The sequence below is a fragment of the Bos grunniens genome, chromosome 27, assembly GCF_055505025.1.
Source record: "Bos grunniens cultivar Pamir isolate PY7600 chromosome 27, Bosgru_T2T1.0, whole genome shotgun sequence".
Lineage (NCBI taxonomy): Eukaryota > Metazoa > Chordata > Mammalia > Artiodactyla > Bovidae > Bos > Bos grunniens.
This window is the reverse complement of record NC_141191.1, coordinates 39,385,190-39,406,043: the sequence shown is the minus strand read 5'-3', so window position 1 is coordinate 39,406,043 and position 20,854 is coordinate 39,385,190. Positions and strand designations below refer to the sequence as shown.

The following is a 20,854-nucleotide window of genomic DNA, read 5'->3' as shown; positions in this document are numbered from 1 at the left end:
CCATCAGTAGCAACTCCTGCTGCCCACCGTACACCTGATACCCACGTTCAGGGGGTGGAGGCCTGACCCTCCCGTGTAGCACCTGATGCCCACATTCAGGGGGTGGAGGCCTGACCCCTCCCGTGTAAAGTCCCCCTTTCATCGCATGGTTCCATCCACTCACAGTTTTTGCCTAAATAGATGATTTCATTGGGTGTTGCAAAATATTCTGTCACACTATTAGCTGGATTCTTCTGTAAAGAATTTACCCTCTTCACCTAGACTACTCCGTTATCCTAAAATACAGTCAAAAACAGGAAAGGCAGAACAGATGATCCTGCTTTTCCACTATTTTAATTGCAGCAGTTAACACCACGTGTCCCTGTCACTCCCAAAGGCAACCAAAATATTGTTTCTGTTTGGGGATGGGGGCTTTGTGCTTTTTAGCTTCATAGTGAACTCATTGGTTTTTGTTATGTTCAGGGTGCTTCCATCAATTACTTCATTATTCTTTTAATGACTGAATCTTCCCACATTGGCCCTTTCACGTTGCCTCTTACTAATGTTCTTCTGACACAACCAACCAGTCTTCAACAGCATCACTGCGAACAGTACTTACTGTCTGGAACAGCCCCAGGGACTTCTGATACTATCTACTGGGGACCCGGAATGACTCATTTCCTCCAGAGGAGTTATTAGAGACTGAACAACTCCTTCAGAACCCAACAGGATGTCTGAACTGTCAAAGACACATACAGAAAACACTGTATTCTAAATCCTAAAACAAGGAAAGATACTTGACAGTCAACTGCCAGATTGCTAGCCAATTTCTAGTTTCTTTCCACTGCATTAACTTTTTTTGGCTCATTTATGCTTCAAAATTAAACCAACTATGAGAATATGTGGATATATCAAATATTTTTATGTATCACGTAATTTTCTTAGTATATACCACTGGCACAATAAATACACTATAAACATGCCATAATGAGACAGACAATCTGTAATCCAGGGTTTGAATTACACAACATGTTGCAAACAATACTCAAAAACTGAAATGGTTGAAAATGCAAACTCTCGAAATCAAGCAAGAGCATGTACGTACGAAGGTTACTGTCGACTGGCTCCTTGTTGACGACCAGGTCACACGCAATTTCACTGACTCCGTCACGGACATGCTTTACCAAGAGAGAATAGTTTCCAAATTCTCCAAATTTGTACTCCAGCCTACAGAGATTAGGTAAAATGAAGAAACACCATTAGGTTAGGAAATAAGGAGTTGGATACTGGTGATGCTGTCCAGACAGAGTGAGCGGCGTCTCTGGATGGAGACCAGGGAAGACACAGAAAGATGTTCTGAAAGAAGGAAGAGCTAGAAGCCAAACAGGAAAAAAAAAAAGCAGAGAGAACTGCGGATTTCACTAGGTCACATCGAAGCGGGTACGAACCTACAGACTTCCTTGTCCTCTGCGGTGTTGTTCAGCTGCAGGATGGACCCGTGCTGGGTGCTCACGGCCACGGCTGCGATGCCCGGCCGCCCGGCCTTCCTGCTCTGTGAGACGGTGGCCAGAACCTGGAGCAGACACTAGAGATCCAAGCACAGGCCAGGGTTAGGGATCTGGCAGTCTGCGGTAGTCGGATATCCAACTGAAGGGCCTGAGAAAACATCTTCATGCTTGTAAATAATTTTTAAATTTCAATAATTTAGGTAAAATTTGTCTATGTAAGTAGGTGTTGCTACAGAACTACACAAACCTTTATTCACAGGTCAATTCTTCACGTTATTAACAAACAGAGCGTCCATTAAATATTGCCTTTTATGGTTTTGCCTAATATTGTTTAACAAATAAACTTATATGATTCTAGCCAACTTGCACATTTATCAAGGTTGCATTAATTGATACATCATGTTCCATCACATACTATAGTCAGGAATATTTAGGCTGCTTTCAAAGCTTTTCTTTATCATTTTGTATATAACATATAAATTATAGTTTTGAAAGATCTAATTTAATGATATGACATATAAGTATACCTATAATTTATAAAAATTATATTGTTTTTAAAGACCTACACATGATGTTCTTATTCCTTTAAATTCTTTCCCTGGGATAAATTTCCAAAAATGAGATTATTGGCTTAAAAAAAAAATCATTTTAATGGTTCTTGTTACACGTGGCCAAACAACATTCACATAAAATAAAAAACTAAAACAGATTTATTTCTCAGAGCCTGACCAGGACGTCACATCCTTCTTCCTTTTGTTCAGGCACTGCTGCTGCTGCTGCTAAGTCGCTTCAGTCGTGTCCGACTCTGTGTGACCCCATAGACGGCAGCCCACGAGGCTCCCCCGTCCCTGGGATTCTCCAGGCAAGAACACTGGAGTGGGTTGCCATTTCCTTCTCCAATGCATGAAAGTGAAAAGTGAAGTCGCTCAGTCGTGTCCGACTCTTAGCCCACCAGGCTCCTCTGTCCATGGGATTTTCCAGGCAAGAGTACTGGAGTGGGGTGCCAGTGCCTTAGGAGTTTATAATACCACAGCATTCAGATTACATTTTTAATTATCGGTAGATGTGTTACTGTTTAGTTGCTTCAGTTGTGTCCTATTCTTTGCGATCCCATGGACTGTAGCCCACCAGGCTCCTCTGTCTATGGGATTTCCCAGGCAGGAATACTGGAGTGGGCTGCCATTTCCTTCTCCAGGGGATCTTCTCAACCCAGAGACTGAATCCGCATCTCCTGCATGGTCAAGCAGATTCTTTACTGCTGAGCCCCACGGAAGCCTCTATCAGTACATTAAATAATTCAATTTTCTTTGACTCTTTTATGTTCCCTATGGTGTGAACCACGTTAGACACCTAGTTCCCTCAAACATAATCTTAGAAATCTCTCCTCACGTACTGCAACATTAAGCTTCTAACTCTCTCAAACACTTCCCCACTCTAGCGCTTTCATGCTGCTACATTCTGTTGTCTATAAAGCTCTATACACTCACACTACTCTGGTGTGTTATTTCTTCTGTTGCTTCATGAGCATAAAGATGTATTCTGCGTTTTTTCTTTAATTTGTAGGTTTTTTTACTTGAATCTACTTGGGGTATTTGATAGATGGTATCAGATAACTCCAGATGCCTTTCCCATGGTTTGTGCTGTAGTATGTCAAACTGATACGTAAGTTAGAGTCTACCTGTCACACTCAGTTTGGCCCACTGGTCCTCGTTTCTCTCTCTCTGGCTGCACTCACCACTGTGCTCTGCGAGGCACCTCATAGGGCAGAGCAAGGCTCTGGACCATCTGTTCACTTTCGGGCCATCCTCTGATTCACTTGCCCACTTAAACTCTTTCATATAATTTGGAATTCTTTTTATGGAGCTTCTATAAAGTATCCATTGATGTATTAACAGCAACTGTGTTGACTGTATAAACTAATTTGGGAAGTTCTGCCATTTTTCCTATGTTTAATCATCACATCACTGTGCGATGGCTATCTCCCCATTTAGACTATAATCTTTCCATTAAAATTTGATTGTTGTCCATATATATGACTTCTTATAGATCCCTCAAGGATGACAATATAAGTCATCCTAAATCTCTCAGTATGCTAACTTATTCTACCTGATACAAGTTTAAGGGTTAGGGTTAGGGTGAAACACTGACCTGCATTTCTTCTCATTTCTTCAATAGGTTTTAAGATTAAAGCCCTGCAGAATGAATCAGGTATCAAGCCATCATTTTTTTAATAGTTGTTATATTTAGGGTGGGTTTATACAGATTTATAGGTGGGCTTCCCTGGTGGCTCAGAGGTTAAAGCATCTACCTGGAATGCGGGAGACCCTGGGTTCAATCCCTGGGTCGGGAAGATCCCCTGGAGAAGGCAATGGCACCCCACTCCAGTACTCTTGCCTGGAGAATCCCATGGAGGGAGGAGCCTGGTAGGCTGCAGTCCATGGGGTCTCGAAGAGTTGGACACGATCGAGCGACTAGCACTTTCTCTTTCACTTATATAGATTTAGAATTATTTATTATTTGAAAATGAAGGAAAAAATGATCTATTTTTATGTGGAGAAATTTACTATAATTTTCCAGATTTCTTAATCAGTTGCTGATCTGTTTATGTCCTCAATTTCTTTTTTTTTTTGGCCACACCGCACAGCATGTGGAATGTCCCAGACCAGGGACTGAACCCAAGCCCCCTGCATTGGAAGCAGGCAGTCTTTACCATTGGATCACCAGGGAAATCGCATGTCCTCAGCTTCTTGGATTAATCTTCATATTACATTTTTTAAAGAAATTGAATTTTTTTTACTTTAAATTGATCAGTTTTAACTGTTCATTGAACCATAATTATTTTAATCTCTGTTGACATACAAATTCTAATTTTATTAATTTCCATTGCTCTTTAAATATATCAGTAATTTATCAATTGTGTGATTTTTAAAACAAATTTTTATTGGAGTTGATTTACACTGTTGTGTTAGTTTCTGCTATACTACAAAGTGAATCAGTTATATATGTATATATATCCTCTTTTTTTTTTTAAAGACTCTTTTCCCATCTAGACCATTACAGAGTATGTGTGACTTTTATTTTTAAAAAAATCACTTGGCTCATTCTTATCCCCATTTTTTTCTCACTTTGCAGTTTCCATAGTTACTGTTTTTATTGCTTCCTTTTTTTTGTTGTTTGGATGATGACACCGATTTCCAAAACCCTGAGATCCTTACTCACTAGCTTTGCGTTTCCCCTCTTCTTCCTGATAAACATACAGCAGAATATGGAAAGCGGACAGACTCTGAAGCTAGAACAAGGGGTGTGGACCCCAGCATTGCCACGTGACTGCTGGGGCACCCAGAGGAAAGTCCCCTTCCTGCCCTTAATCTCAGCATCACTGCCTGTAGCATCCTGGATTGCGTGAGGATTACATGAGCTGTAACACACATAACAAAGAGCAGGCCCTCATTAAACAGAAGCTGCAACTTATATTAATTGTATTAACATCATCTTTATTGTTTGAAACATTTAGAAACAAATTTTCATAAGAATTGCTTTGGCCAGGTCAAAGATTTTCCATGAAATATTTACCTTTGTATTCTCTCTTCCATTATATTTTTGGTGTGTAGAGAGATGAAATTGCAGAAAGTATCATTTCTGCCTGTTGTGTTTATTTAGTCTCTTTTGACAAGACATGATTGATCTTTTGTTAAATACATAAACTTTCTTGTATGATAAACCTTTTCTTGGTCTTGACCTACCTTCTTATTATCACAAATGTTCTGTTTCATGCCACTTTACAGAAGGTATCACATACTGCTCCATCACCTTCCAGCTGATGCCCATACTGCGGACTTTTAAAAATTTGCCTTTTTTAAAAAAGCTATTTACATTAAATAGGGGATTCCCTGGTGGCTCAGAGGTAAAGAATCCACTTGCAATGAAGGAGATGTGGGTTCGATCCCTGGGTTGGGAAGATCCCCAAGAGAAGGAAATGGCAACCCACTCTAGTATTTTTGCCTGTGAAATCTCATGGACAGAGGAGGCTGGCGGGCTATAGTCCATAGGGTGTCAAAGAGTCAGACACGACTCAGCAACTAAACAACAACACTAAACAGATCACTATCCAGGAAAATTCCTCCTCTGAAGGTGGTACACTGAAGCTCTCAATTTGGAAGTAGGCTATTTCATTTTACATGGAAGAATAGCCTTGTCCCGAAAAAGCAATAAGGTTTAGCACAGGAGTAACACCTTCATATAAAATCCTTTATCATCAGAAGGGCCTCAGCACGGGCCTCCCTCACCACCCCTCAGTGGAGAAACCCCGAATCTCATCCCTTCCTTCTCTGGTCCAGCAAGAGGGTTATGCAGTAGGTAGAGAAGTCAAATAAAACACCATTAGTTCAGGCTTCATAAAGGGTCAAACTGAACCAACTGCAAAGGGAACTATGCACACCCTGCTGAGACTCCAGTCCTAGCGCATCTTTCCTCAACAACTTGAAAACCTGTCACACCCTAGGCCCCTGGAGAGTGCTTCTAAGGGCACAGGCTCTAAGAGGTGGCAGAAATGGGCAAGCGGCCCAGACCTGGCTTATGCTCTTACTGTGGCATGAAAGAGCACTTGCCACATTAAACCAAAAACCCCCAAAACAGATCTATCGATTTGCTTATCTCACTGGTCTGAAAAAGATGGGCACGGAAAAGAGAAGGTGAACAGATGTGGCCCACTGCCAGGCATTCTCCATGATGGCATTCCTTCTGAATCTTTATCTAGCCTTCCTCACCTGTAAAGCTAACATGTGGGGACTTCCCTGGTGGCTCGGTGGTAAAGGATCTGCCTGCCAATGCAGGGGACATGGGTTTGATCTCTGGTCTGGAAAAATCCCACGTGTCATGGAGCAATTAATCCTGTGCACCGACCCTGTGCTCTAGAGCCTGGGAGCTGCAACTACCGAGCCCGTGGATGGAGAGCCTGTGCTCTGAAACAAGAGAAGTCACTGCAACGAGAAGCCTGAGCACCACAACCAGAGAAAGCCCGTCCAAAGCAACGAAAACCCAGCAAAGGCATAAGCAGATAAATAAAATTATAAAAAAAAACCAACAAACTAACATGTTTGTTGGCTTCATGACAGCACAAAGGTCACGAGACTAGCCTCAGAAGAAACATAACTGTGAGCACACACGTGGCACCTACATGGTAACAGCGATCGAAATTCCAGTAGACGGTCAGGTTTGTCCCGGGCAGTTCATTATGGATGACCAGCAAAGCCTGGTCCATCTTCAGCTCCACGGGCTTCTTTTTGTCTAAGTCTGATAAGAAATAGAAAAAAAGAAAAACGAGGCACTTGAAAGCTGTGTCAGAAAGCGGCACTGGAGTGAACAGCGGCTTCCCAGGAACGCTTCTCAAATGCCGGGGCTTCTTGTCCCTCATGCCCTGTCCACACGGACACACATGCACCCAGTCCCCTCCCCTTCCACACGTGTGCCTCTACTACAAACGAGGGTTCAATTAACGCCAACCACACCTTACAGTCGACAACTGCTAAGGTGTGAGGGGCACCGGTTTGGTAGTTTCCACGCACCTTCTCTATGATACTGACAACCTCGAGAGCTGGGAATTTCCTCCACCCTACAGATGAAGAAATTACAGCTCACAAGGATTGCATCACGACCCATAGCCAGAGTTTTTCCGTGAAATCACTGGAACTCCATATGTGTGACTCCCAAGCCCCAGCTTTCCTGGTCCACATCACTCGGCTCTGAGCCGGGACGGGCAGCTCGTGAGACCTGCAGGACCCGTCAGCATCCCTTGGGGATCTGCACATCCTTCACAGTCTGAGGAGCTCTGCCTGAGGTCACTTCGGTCTGGGGTTCAGGATCAACTGGTTCCCATGGCAGATGTGAGGCGGAGAAGGAGAGAGCTTAAGTCTGAAGGACAGAAGAGCTCCCTGGCTTAGAGCTCATCACTTCACCAGATGCTCTTTGGGTTCCATGAGGGTGATGCACACTCTCCACCTCACTCTGCCCATTTGCTAGGAAAACAAGGTCACCTGTTATTGGCACGTATTATCTGTGAGATGGAAGAGAAATTACCCTCTAGCTTCCAGGCAAAAGGAAAAAAGGCATGGGATTTCCCTGGTGGTCCAATGGCTGATTCCACACCCCCAGTGCAGGGGGCCTGGGTCCGATCCCTGGTTAGGGAACAAGATCCCATATGCCGCCACTAAGAGTTCATATGTCACGGCTAAAGATCCTGCATGCTGCAACTAAGACCCAGCAAAGCCAAAAAAATAAATGAAAATATTAAAAAAGAAAAAACTTTAATTAAACTTTTATATTGGCATATAGTTGATTTGCAATGTTGTGCTAGTATACAGCAAACAGGTATATAGAAAAATGATTTCATTATACATAAATCCATTCTTTTTCAGATTCTTTTCCCATACAGGTTATTATAGAAAAACGAGTAGAGTTCCCTGTGCTATACAGGACTTTGTTAACTATTATATCTATATCTCTATCTATGTATAGTTTGCAATGTTAATCCCAAACTCCTAATTTATAACCCCCCAACCTTTCCCCTTTGGTAACTCTAAGTTTGCTTCTGAAGTTTGTCTGTTTCTGTTTTGTAAATAAGTTCATTTGTATCATTCTTTTATTTTCGATTCCACATATAGTGACATCATATGATATTTATCTTTCTCTGACTTCTTTCACTTAAGAGGATAATATCCAGTTGCAGCTATGTTGCTGCAAATGACATTATTTCATTCTTCTTTATGGCTGAGTAATATTCCTTGGTATACATGTACCATATCTTCTTTACCCATTCCTCTCTTGATGGACATTTAGATTGCTTCCATGTCTTGGCTATTGTGAACAGTGCTGCAATAAACATTGGGGTGCATGCATCTTTTTGAATTATGGTTTTCTCTGGGTACCAGTCCATTCTAAAGGAGATTGGTCCTGGGTGTTCTTTGGAAGGAATGATGCTAAAGCTGAAACTCCAATACTTTGGCCACCTCATGTGAAGAGATGACTCGTTGGAAAAGACTCTGATGCTGGGAGGGATTGGGGGCAGGAGGAGAAGGGGACGACAGAGGATGAGATGGCTGGATGGCATCACTGACTCGATGGACATGAGTCTGAGTGAACTCCGGGAGCTGGTGATGGACAGGGAGGCCTGGCGTGCTGCGATTCATGGAGTCGCAAAGAGTCGGACACGACTGAGTGACTGAACTGAACTGAACTGGGTATATGCAAAGGAGTGGGGTTGCTGGGTCGTATTTTTAGTTTTTTAATGAACCTGCATACTGTTCTCCCCAGTGGCTGCACCAACTTCCATTTCTACCAACTGTGTGCGAGGGTTAAGGGAACCTATTTGATAACACAACTAGAAAGGAAATAATCTAACCTCTCTTATTTTTGTAATGTGAACACTTAATTCAGGACTATGCAGTATCTCATCTGGTTAATTTGGAAAATTCTTCACTACAGCCAACATAAATCTCTCATTTTTTAGAGTTTACTCAAATTTACCCTTATTTAGCTCCCTGTGAAGACAAAATACACAGTATGTATCTTTTAATAATCTACTGAAGCTTTTTCCTCCCCCAGGCTAAATAAAGCTTTACCAGTAGCTTTGTCTGTTCTTTGGCGGCCCTCTCAAAAGCAGCCAGTGGGAGTGGTGTTTGGGACCAGGAGTACAACGTGGTGGGTTACGCGTGTGGACTCCAAGATGAGCCAACTTGAATTTGAACTCCACCACCCTCAGCATCCTCATCAATAAATTAGGGGTTACAGCAGTATGTGCTTCAGAGGATTGTTGGAGAGGCTAAAATCGATAACATGCATAAGTATTTGGCATAGGTGCTCGACAAATGATTATAATGGTCTGGACCACATCCAACCAAAGCAGGGGACAACGATGTGGTTAAACTTTTTTTATTTTAAAACTGTTTCTTCTTTTTTGTTTAACCTTATTTACATTTCACTCCCCATTTCTTCCCGTTATGAGAAATGAGGCTGGGGACTTCCCTGGCAGTCCGGTGGTTAAGACTGCACTTTCCAAGGCAGCAGGTATGGGTTTGATCCCTGATTGAGAGGGTAAGATCCCACATGCCTCGTGGCCAAAAAACCAAGACATAACACAGAAGCAGTGTTGTAAAAAATTCAATAAAGACTTCAAAAACAGTCCACATTAAAAAAAAAATCTTAAAAGAAATGATGCTATATCCTACACAAAAATGGTACTATAGCCATCTGAAAATCAACATTGTCTTTTGACATAGTTCCTTCAGAATGAACTTCCAGGTGTGAAATTCTTAACCAAAAATAGCCTTTCTAATAGTTTTTGATACATTTAGCCAAAGTTCTCCCTCAGTTGAGCTGTGACAATTTATAAAGGCAGGTGTGGTGTTTACCAGCTCCCCAGTGACTCAAGCAACGACATGCCTGATGAGGGGGGTGAGACCTGCAGAGACCCACCAGTCTGACCGGTACCCAACCTCTGTGCTTCCAGTCTCCTGACACTTAGCAAAACTGTTCCCTAGCAGCTTAATTTTTTCCCCTTGCTATTTAACCTGATGTATAGAAAATATAATTTCTATATTATTCTGCTTTGAATGAACAATTAGCAAGTTTGAACATGTCTCCAAATGCTGACCATCACTGTTTTCCGCTCCTGTAGATAGTTGGAATGTTTACTTAACCACTTGGCCCCTGTGATAGTAAATCCTTTGTCATACTTGTCGTGTTTTCAACTATTACCCTTCATTTCCTTTATTCAGGTTTGAGAGCTCCCATTTGCAAATTTGCAGTCACTAGCTGTTGACAATTTCCTTCGTAATTGTTCTATATAGCATCATCCCTTTAGAGTTGTAATGACTGCTGTTTTTACTCATATTTCTATGAGTCTCCAGTGGTAGGTAGAAGAAGGTTCTTGTTTCATGCTTAATTTTTCCATGTGAATTTCAGACTTTAAAAGCTCTTAATTATAATCAACATTATTTATTTTATAAAAGGTTGTATGGAAGGTTAATGCTAACTGAACATCAGAATTACTTGAGAAGCTTAAAAAAAAAAAACAAAACACCCCAACGCCCTGGCCCCAACCAAGACCAATTAAATCAGAATCTCTGCCCAACCAGTTCAGTTCAGTCGCTCAGTCGTGTCCGACTCTTTGCAACCCCATGAACCACAGCATGCCAGGCCTCCTTGCCTAACCAGTATGATTTAATTATTGTATTTTTAAAATTGAAAGATAGCTGACTTACAATGTATTAGTTTCAGGTGTATCACAAAGTGATTCGAAATTTTTATAGACTATATTCCACTTAAACTTACTATAAAATACTTGCTGTATTCCTCATGCTATACAATATATCCCTGTGGCTTGTTTATTTTAGGCACAGCAGTTTGGTCTCTTAACTGCCCACCCCCATCTCTACCTTTGCCCCTCCCCTTCCCTCTCCTCACTGGCAACCACTGGTTTGTTTTCCGTATCTGTGAGTCTATTCCGTTTTGTTACATTCAATCATTTTTAGATTTCACGTGTAAGTTACACAGTATTTGCCTTTCTCTAACTTTTTTCACTAAGCATAACACCCTCTAGGTCCATCCACGTTGTTGCAAATGGCAAAATTTTCATTCTTTTTTATGACTGAGTAGTATTCCATTGTGGAGAAGGCAATGGCAACCCACTCCAGTACTCTTGTCTGGAGAATCCCATGGACGCAGGAGCCTGGTAGGGTGCAGTCCGTGGGGTCGCTAAGAGTTGGACACGGCTGAGCGACTTCACTTTCACTTTTCACGCATTGGAGAAGGAAATGGCAACCCACTCCAGTGTTCTTGCCTGGAGAATCCCGGGGACGGGGGAGCCTGGTGGGCTGCTGTCTATGGGGTCGCACAGAGTCGGACACGACTGAAGCGACTTAGCAGCAGTAGCAGCAGCAGTGTTCCACTGTATGTGTGTGGGTGGGTGTGTATACACACACATATATATACACACACACCACATCTTCTTCACTCATTCATCTGCTGATGGACACTTACCTTGCTTCCATATCTTGGCTACTGTAAATAATTCTGCTATAAACACTGGGGTGCATGTATCTTTTTGAATTAATGTTTTCATTTTCTTCAGTTATATACCCAGGAGTAGAAAGGCTGGATCAATGTTTAATCTTTTGAGGAAGCTCCATACTGTTTTCCATCATGGCTGTACCAATTTACATTCCCACCAACATTGCGGGGGGTTCCCTCATCTCCACAACCTCATCAACACTTTCTATCCTCCTCACAACAACAGCAGCAAAAACAGCTCGCAAGGAATGCTAACGTGCAGCCAAGGTTGAAGACAACAGCTGAAGACGCTGTGAGCGCAAGGCCAGGGGATTCTGATACCTTTGTACCTTTTTTGCATTATTCAAACATTTTTTAAAAAAGCAATGAGTTTGTGGGATTAGCAGATACAGACTATTATATACAGAATGGATAAAGCAACAAGGTCTACTGTACAATACAGGGAATCATATTCAGTATCCTGCGATAAATCATAAAGGAAAAGAATATGAAAAAAGAACGTATATATACATATAACTGAATCACTTTGCTGTACAGCAGAAATTAGCACACTGTAAATCAACTATATTTCAATAAAATAATTTTTAAAATAAGTCTGCATCTGAATCACAAACACACACAAAGGACAAAATTCCTAAGCTATCCAATATGACACCAAAATTGAAACCGATGCTCAGTTTCTAGAAAAAGCTGCCAACTTCCAAACAGCTGACCTTAGAAATCCCAGGGCAGCCTCAAGGAGTTTGACACACAAAAACAATTCCCTCCTCCTCTTCCTGTCCACACAGTAAGGCAAACAAATCGCCTTTCAATAGTGATCATATATCGGGCTTTTACTGAATTTCCAAATACTTAATTTCTGGTTCTCCCTCTCAGCGCATACGTGTCTGTGCTGAGCATATTTTAAAAGACTTATTCTACTATTTTTTTCCTTTTCAAACAAGTCCTCAATTCATATGAAGGTGGAGTTCTTTATTCCTATGGTAGGAATCTGCCCACCCAAACCTGGGCTCCAGGTAGCACTGGAAGCCTGGCAGCACGGCTCTGTGAAGGTGCTGCGGCGAGGGCCATTTAGAAACCACCGATTCCCTGCGATAATGATCATTATCAACGGATGCTGAAGTACAACCAGTAGAGCGCTGTGCGGAATCTGCCCTCACAAATTGGGACCGGGCAGATTACATAACGCGCGAGGTGGGCTCCTCAGTTACAACGTAGAGGGGGAGTGGACGAGATGGACGCGGGGCGGGGAGACCGTTTACCAAACGCAATCCGCTAAGTCGCTACTTCAAAATCCATGCTGTCTCCGCCCTGCAGCATCTTGACTGGGGAGGGGGTGGAAGGCTGAACCACACCCGCCGGCCTCAACCCCCTGTGTTCGGATACAGAGGGGCTGGGAGCGGCGGGGAGAGGCAGGTGACCCCCGATCTCTCCAGCCCCGACCAGCACCCCCTTGGAAGGGGCCTGGACTGAGATCCTCGAGGGCCCCGAGTCTTCGTCCATGGGGTCCGGGGGAACGCTCTGGAATTTGCCTCCCCCTCCCCTTTCCCTGGCGAGCTCGGAGACCCGGACAGCCGGGGAAACGCCCGCGGGAGTAAGAGTCAGTTGCCCGGTCTCTCGGCCGGACAGCAGCACCGCCCGCCACTCGACCGGTCTCGGGCCGCAGACCCGGCCCGGAATCCCCTGCAGACCGTGGCGGCTGCGCCCGGCCCGTCACCATGGAAACGGAACCGCCCAGCGGGCCAGGGAGGCTCCTCGGTGTCCGACCGCTGCGCTGCCGCTGCGCCCCCGGCCGCGGTGACCCAGCCCCGTGGCCCCGGCCTGAGTCCGCCGTGCTCAGGGCTGCGGCTCCGGCCGGTGTCCCGCAGCCCCTCCATGTGGCAGACGGATGGGCGCGCCGGCCCCCCGGCGGAAGGCTCTCCATGAAGCCCTGGGAACCCCACTTCCCCGCCTACGTCCTCCCGCTGAGCGGCGGGAGCCCGCGGGATGCGGGGCGGCCTCTGCGCGCGAGCCCCGGCCCCGCAACGGGCGGCGCGGCGGAAACGACGCGCGAGTTCCGGGCGCCGCGCCTCCCGGGCGGGCTCCGCGGGCCAGGTCAGAGGGCGCACTCACCTGGCGTCGACGAGCCGCCGGGGGCCAGCAGCGCGGCGCTCAGCACCGACGCGGCCAGCAGCAGCGCAGCCAGCGCTCGGCCCGCGCTGCCCGCGCCGCCCATGCTGCCCGCCGCGCCCGCGCCGCCACCGCCGCCGCCGCCGCCGCCGCCGCCGCGCTCCCGGGGCTCGCGCCGCTCCACCGCGCGCAGCCGCGCGCCCGTCATCGCCCGGCTGCGGGCCGAGTCGCCGCGCGAGTCACTGCAGGGGTGGGGCGAGGGCGGAGCGGGGGCGGAGCGAGGGCGGCGGGGTGGGGCGAGGCCTGGGGGCGGGGCGAGGCCGGGGCTGTGGGCCGAGTCGCCGCGGGGTCGGGGCGAGTGCGGAGGGGCATTACCGGGGAGGAGCGAGGGCGGGGTCAGTGCGGGACGTGGGCCGGTCGTGGGCGGGACCTGCCTTCCGGGGGATGGGGACGCTCTCAGAGTCCAGAGCGCTCCAGCTGTGCAGGGCTTTTTGTCCCGAGATCGAAGGAGAGACGCATCCGGAAGAGAGGGCACTGCAGGCCCCGAGCCGGTGCTCCGCGGTCCCTCCCCACACTCTGAACCACATTCTGAATTCTTCGCCCTGCAAAACGGGCGTTAGTGTTCTCTGTCCACTGTTCCGAGTCCCAGCCCCCGTTTGCCTCCAAATCCCCGTTTGGAGGCGTTTGCTCCAGAGGCAGAGTTGCGACCTAAATGCCACCGCGTGCTGCCCCCCACTTGCAAAGGCTGGTTCCAGTCCATCATGCGCGCAGGCATGATGACCCCGCGGTTACACTCAGCTATGCGCTGGGATAAACTACCGTAACTGTCATATGTAGGAGGGGCAGGTCCGGTCATGTTTGAGGCGGAGTGGCTTGAAATTGCAAAAACCTGCCAGCGATCTAATGTCCACGGAAGAAAATGGATAAATTGTGGTGTAATGTATGTATGCTGCTGCTACTGCTGCTAAGTCACTTCAGTCGTGTCCGACTCTGTGCGACCCATAGACGGCAGTGTATGTATACAGCAGTGGAAATGATCTAGAACTACCTCTATCCACACAGATGAACCTCAAAAGTAAGTCTGAGGGGAAAATGCAAGCTGCAGAAGTATCTCTTTAATAACACATAAAGTGTAAAGCCAAGCAAAATAATGTGTGTTGTTTAAGCTTATGTGCATGCCTAATAAAAGTATGAAGATACATATGGTAAGCTAATTGCTGAATTTAAGCTGAAGTTGGGAACAGGGAGGGGCACAGTGTTGGGGGCCAGCTTCACAGAGGGCTTCAGCCAGCAGAGTTATTGCTTAGGTACAGCGATAGGCTTTTGAGTTCTCTGTTATTATTTTTTATACTTTTCTGTATATTGAATGACTTGATAATTTTGTAAAGCTACAGTACAGTGTGACGAGTGCTATGTTCATAGGACGAAATGCTTAGGCAGCATTTGATGGAGGCACCTAAGCTAGTCTGGGAAGGCTCCCAGGAGAACTGACATTTAAACGGAGTCCTGAGGGATGTGAGCCATAGGAAGAGAGGAGGGCAATCCTAACAGCAGGTACAAAGGCTCCGAGAAAGCATGGCTCAGTGCAGGAACTGGAAGAGACTCAGTGTGATAGAAACAGAATTCTGTCAGGGGGAAGGAGGAGACAGGAGGTAAGCCTGACGATAGAGTTGAGTTTAGGGCTTCTTAAGGACAATACCAAGCTGTTTTAGGGTGGAGAATAACTTTCAGGAAGGTCATGGTCACGAACCATCTCATGAAGGTCAATTACATGGCTTTTCTCTGAGAAAACAAGCCTCTATGCTGCAAGGTCAGGAAGTTGAGTGATACTTTTTTTCCTCCCTGCCCCGCCCCACGGCTCAAAATGCCGGCAGTCAGTGGATGCTGGTGTCTTAAGTGGCACAACAAGACCACTGCCAACTTGCCGTCCAACAGCCTCTATGGTCCCACACAACCAGACGGGCCATAGTGCCCACTGGGTGGATGTGCCTTCTCTGATTCCTCTTCCAGGACTCCCAGCTCCGTTAAAATCCTCTGTGCCCTGGGGGGAAGCTGGAATTCCTGTCTCAGGGCTGGGCATGGCTGGTCCCTCTACCTGGAATGTCCTTCCCCCAGACACCTCACAGCCCTTCCCTGACTTCATTCTGTTCTCAGCTCACTTGGTATCCTCTTCAAGGAGGCCCTTCCCAATAGCCCTACCTAAAACTATAACATTCTTTCTCTCTGTCTCCTGCTCTATCTGCCTTGTTTTCTTCTACTTGTCTCTACCTGACATTATGTGTTTATCTGCTTCCATGGCATTAGAAGGTGAACTCCATGAACCAAAGAGTTTGTCCTAAGGGCAAAAACCTTCTGTTAAGGCTTTATGCACAATGAACAGCCCCCTAATCTTGCAGCTTCCTCTTCATACATTGCAGCCTTGTCACAGCAAAGGGGCTTGCATAACTCAATGAAGCCATAAGCCACGCTGCGCAGGGCCCCAAAATGGACGCGTCATATTGAAGAGTTCTGACAGAATGTGGTCCACTAGAGAAGGAAATGGTAACCCACTCCTGTATTCTTGCCCAGAGAAGCCTATGGACAGTATGAAAGGGCAAAAATATATGACACTGGAAGATGAGCCCCCCCCCCCACCCCCCAGGCTGGAAGGTGTCCAGTATGCTGCTGGGGAAGAATGGAGCGCACTTACTAATAATTCTAAGAAAGAATGAAGTGGCTGGGCCAAAGTGGGAATGGTGCTTAGCTGTGGATGTGTCTGGTGGTGAAAGTTCAGTCTGATGCTATAAACAACAATATTGCATAGGAAGCTGGAATGTTAGGTCCATGAATCAAGGTAAATTGGATGTGGTCAAGCAGGAGATGGCAAAAATGAATATCAACATCTTAGGAATCAATAAACTAAAATGGACAGGAATGGGCGAATTTAATTCAGATGACCTTTATATCTACTAAGGTGGGCAAGAATCCCTTAGAAGAAATGGAGTAGCCCTCATAATCAGCAAAACAGTCTGAAATGTAGTGCTTGGGTGCAGTCTCAAAAATGACAGAATGATCTCCGTTCATTTCCAAGGCAAACCATTCAACATCACAGTCTATGTCCCGACCACTGATGCTGAAAAAGCTTAAGTTGACCCATTCTATGAAGACCTGCAACACCTTCTAGAACTAACACCAAAAAAAGACGTCCTTTTCATCATAGCGGATTGGAATGCAAAAGTAGGAAGTCAAGAGATAACCTGAAGTAATAGGGAACTTTGGCCTTGGAGGACAAAATGAAGCAGGGCGACAGCTAACAGTTTTGTTAAGAGACCATGCTGGTTATAGTCAACACCCTTTTCCAACAACTTAAGAGATGACTTTACACATGGACATCACCAGACACTGAAATCAGATTGATTATGTTCTTTTGCAGCTGAAGATGGAGAAGCTCTATACAGACAGCAAAGACAAGACGGCAGATCTGACTGTGGCTCAGATCACAAGCTTACTGCAAAACAGGCATAACTGAAGGGACCAGGGAAAACCACTAAGCCGTACAGGTATGACCTAAATTAAATCCCTTATGATTATACAGTGGAAGTGATGAATAGAATCAAGGGATTGGATTTGGTAGACAGAGTGTCTGAAGAACTCTATAACACTGTATAAGAGGCAGTGACCAAAATCATCCTAAAGAAAAAGAAATTCAAGAAGGCAAAGCCGTTGTCTGAGGAGGCTATAGAAATAGCTGAGGAAAGAATAGACACAAAAGGGAGAAAGAGAAAGATATATCCAACTAAATGCAGAGTGCCAGAGAATAGTAAGGAGAGATAAGAAGGCCTTCTTAAATGAATAATACAAATAAATAGAGGAAAATAATAGAATGGGGAAGACTAGAGATCTTTTCAAGAAAACAGGAGATATCAAGGGAATATTACATGCAAGGATGGGCACGATAAAGGACTGGAATGATAAAGACCTAACAGAAGCAGAGATTAGGAAGAGGTGGCAAGAATACACAGAAGAACTATATCAAAAAAAGTCTTAATGTCCCAGATAACCATGATGAAAAATCACTCTCCTAGAGCTGGACATCATGGGAGTGTGATGTGGGCCTTAGGAAGCATTACTACAAACAAAGCTAGTGGAGGTGACAGAATTCCAGCTGAGCTATTTAAAATCCTAAAGATGATGCTGTTAAAGTGCTGCACTCAATGTCACCAAATTTGGAAAACTCAGCAGGGGCCACAGGACTGGAAAAGGTCAGTTTTCATTCCACTGCCAGAGAATGTTCAAGTTACCACACAATTGTGCTCATTTCACATGCTAGCAAGATAATGTTTAAAATCCTTCAAGCTCAGCTTCAACAGTACATGAACCGAGAACTTTCAGATGTACAAGCTAGATTTAGAAAAGGCAAAGGAACCAGAGATCAAACTGCCAACATCTGCTGCATCATAGAAAACCAAGAAAATTCCAGAAAAACATCTATCTCTGTTTCATTGACTATGCTATAACCTTTGACTGTGTGGATCACAACAAACTGTGGAAAATTCTTAAAGAGATGAGAATACCAGACCCACTTTACTTGCCTCCTGAGAAACCTATATGCAGGTCAAGAAGCAACAGTTAAAACTGGATATGGAACAACAAACTGGTTCAAAATTGGGAAAGGAGTACATCAAGGCTGTATATTGTCACCCTGCTTGTTTAAATTATATGCAGAGTACATCATGCAAAATGCCAGGATGGATGAATCACAAGCTGGAATCAAGACTGCCGGGAGAAATATCAGTACCTCACATGTGCAGATGACACCACTCTAATGGCAGAAAGTGAAGAGAAACTAAAGAGCCTGTTGATAATGGTGAAAGAGGAGAGTGAAAAAGCTAGCTTAAAACTCAGTGTTCAAAACTAAAATCATGGTCCCATTCAGTTCAGGTTCAGTCACTCAGTTGTGTCCGACTCTTTGCGACCCCATGAATCATAGCACGCCAGGCCTCCCTGTCCATCACCAACTCCCGGAGTTTGCTAAAACTCATGTCCATCGAGTCAGCGATGCCATCCAGCCATCTCATCCTCTGTCATCCCCTTCTCCTCCTGCCCCTGATCCCTCCCAGCATCAGAGTCTTTTCCAATGAGTCAACTCTTTGCATAAGGTGGCCAAAATATTGGAGTTTCAGCTTCAGCATCAGTCCTTCCAGTGAACACCCAGGGCTGATCTCCTTTAGAATGGACTGGTTGGATCTCCTTGCAGTCCAAGGGACTCTCAAGAGTATTCTTCAACACCACACTTCAAAAGCATCAATTCTTTGGTGCTCAGCTTTCTTCACAGTCCAACTCTCACATACATACATGACCACTGGAAAAACCATAGCCTTGACTAGACGGACCTTTGTTGGAAAAGTAATGTCTCTGCTTTTCAATATGCTATCTAGGTTGGTCATAACTTTCCTTCCAAGGAGTAAGCGTCTTTTAATTTTATGGCTGCAATCACCATCTGCAGTGATTTTGGAGCCCCAAAAAATAAAGTCTGACACTGTTTCCACTGTTTCCCCATCTATTTCCCATTAAGTGATGGGACCAGATGCCATGATCTTAGTTTTCTGAATGTTGAGCTTTAAGCCAACTTTTTCGCTCTCCTCTTTCACTTTCATCAAGAGGCTTTTTAGTTCCTCTTCACTTTCTGCCATAAGAGTTTTGTCATCTGCATATCTGAGGTTATTGATATTTCTCCTGGCAATCTTGATTCCAGCTTGTGCTTCATCCAGTCCAGTCTTTCTCATGATGTACTCTGCATATAAGTTAAATAAGCAGGGTGACAATATACAGCCTTGACGTACTCCTTTTCCTATTTGGAACCAGTCTGTTGTTCCATGTCCAGTTCTAACTGTTGCTTCCTGACCGGCATATAGGTTTCTCAAGAGGCAGGTCAGGTGGCCTGGTATTCCCATCTCTTTCAGAATTTTCCACAGTTTATTGTGATCCACACAGTCAAAGGCTTTGGCATAGTCAATAAAGCAGAAATAGATGTTTTTCTGGAACTCTCTTGCTTTTTCCATGATCCAGCAGATGTTGGCAATTTGATCTCTGGTCCCATCACTTCATGGCAAATAGATGGGGAAAAAATGGAAAACTGACAGACTTTATTTTCTTGGGCTCCAAAATCACTGTGGACAGCAACTTCAGCCATGAAATTAAAAGACGCTCATTCCTTGGAAGAAAGGCTATGACAACACTAGACAGCATATTAAAAAGCAGAGACATCACCTTGCCAACAAAAGGTCCATCTAGTCAAAGCTGTGGTTTTTCCAGTAGTCATGTATGGATGTGAGAGCGGGACAATAAAGGAGGCTGAGTGCCAAAGAACTGACGTTTTTGAACTGCAGTGCTGGAGAAGACTCTTGCGAGTCCCACGGACAGCAAGGAGATCGAACCAGTCAATCCTAAAGGAAATCAACCCTTTATATTCTTTGGAAGGACTGATGCTGAAGCTCGAAAACTTTGGCCACTTGATGCAAAGAGCCGACTCATTGGAAAAGACCCTGATGCTGGGAAAGACTGATGGCAGGAGAAGAGGGCAACAGAGGATGAGATGGTTGGATAGCATCACTGACTCAACGGACATGAGTTTGAGCAAACTCTGGGAGTTGGTGATGGACAGGGAAGCCTGGTGTGCTGCAGTCCATGGGGTCGCAGAGTCAGACATGACTGCGTGCCTGAACAGAACAACTAAGTTCTGGTACAGTGTGTTTTCATTTTTGTCTCAAGGAACTTAAGATTTTCCTTTTGATTTCTTCTGTGACTCACTGTTTGTTAGGTGTGTGTGGTTTAATTTCCACACATTTGTGAGTTTTCTTTATTGTCTATTTATTTTCTGTTTCATTGGTTTCTGTTGTTTTCACTCTTCTGTTAGTGATTTCTATTGTAGTTTTAAACCACTGTGGTCAGAAAATGAGATGAGATGCTTGATGTTATTTCAATCTTCTCAAAATTGTTAATCCTTGTTTTGTGACCTAACACCATAATCTGTCCTGGAGAAAGTTTCATGTGTGCTTGAGGAAAATGTGTATTCTGCTGCTGTTTGGTAGAATTTTCTATGTATGTCTGTTAGGTCCATTTAGTCCAAGATACAGTTAAAAATCCAAGGTTTTGTTCTTGATTTTGTCTGGATAATCTATTGTTGAAAGTGGGGTATTAAAGTGGGGTATTTT

At 44.8% G+C, this 20,854-nt stretch overlaps 1 protein-coding gene across 4 annotated transcripts in view; it reads right to left on the bottom strand.

The window, feature by feature from the left end:
- The window catches only part of HGSNAT (heparan-alpha-glucosaminide N-acetyltransferase), a 34,053-nt gene extending 20,165 nt beyond the window's left edge, over window positions 1–13,888 (bottom strand). For 2 of the 4 annotated variants that reach the window (XM_086380490.1, XM_086380492.1), the window contains exons 1-4: window positions 13,665–13,886; window positions 6,664–6,779; window positions 1,428–1,564; window positions 1,085–1,206 (exon numbers count right to left, since the gene is read on the bottom strand). In XM_086380490.1, the coding sequence (XP_086236616.1) occupies window positions 1,085–1,206; window positions 1,428–1,564; window positions 6,664–6,779; window positions 13,665–13,869 (580 nt within the window). In that variant the 5' untranslated portion in view covers window positions 13,870–13,886. Of the gene's footprint in view, window positions 1–1,084; window positions 1,207–1,427; window positions 1,565–6,663; window positions 6,780–7,051; window positions 8,125–13,664 lie in introns of those variants that run through there. The other 2 variants (XR_015156245.1, XM_086380491.1) reach the window with 2 other exon arrangements.
- Between the last annotated feature and the right edge of the window lie 6,966 nt (window positions 13,889–20,854).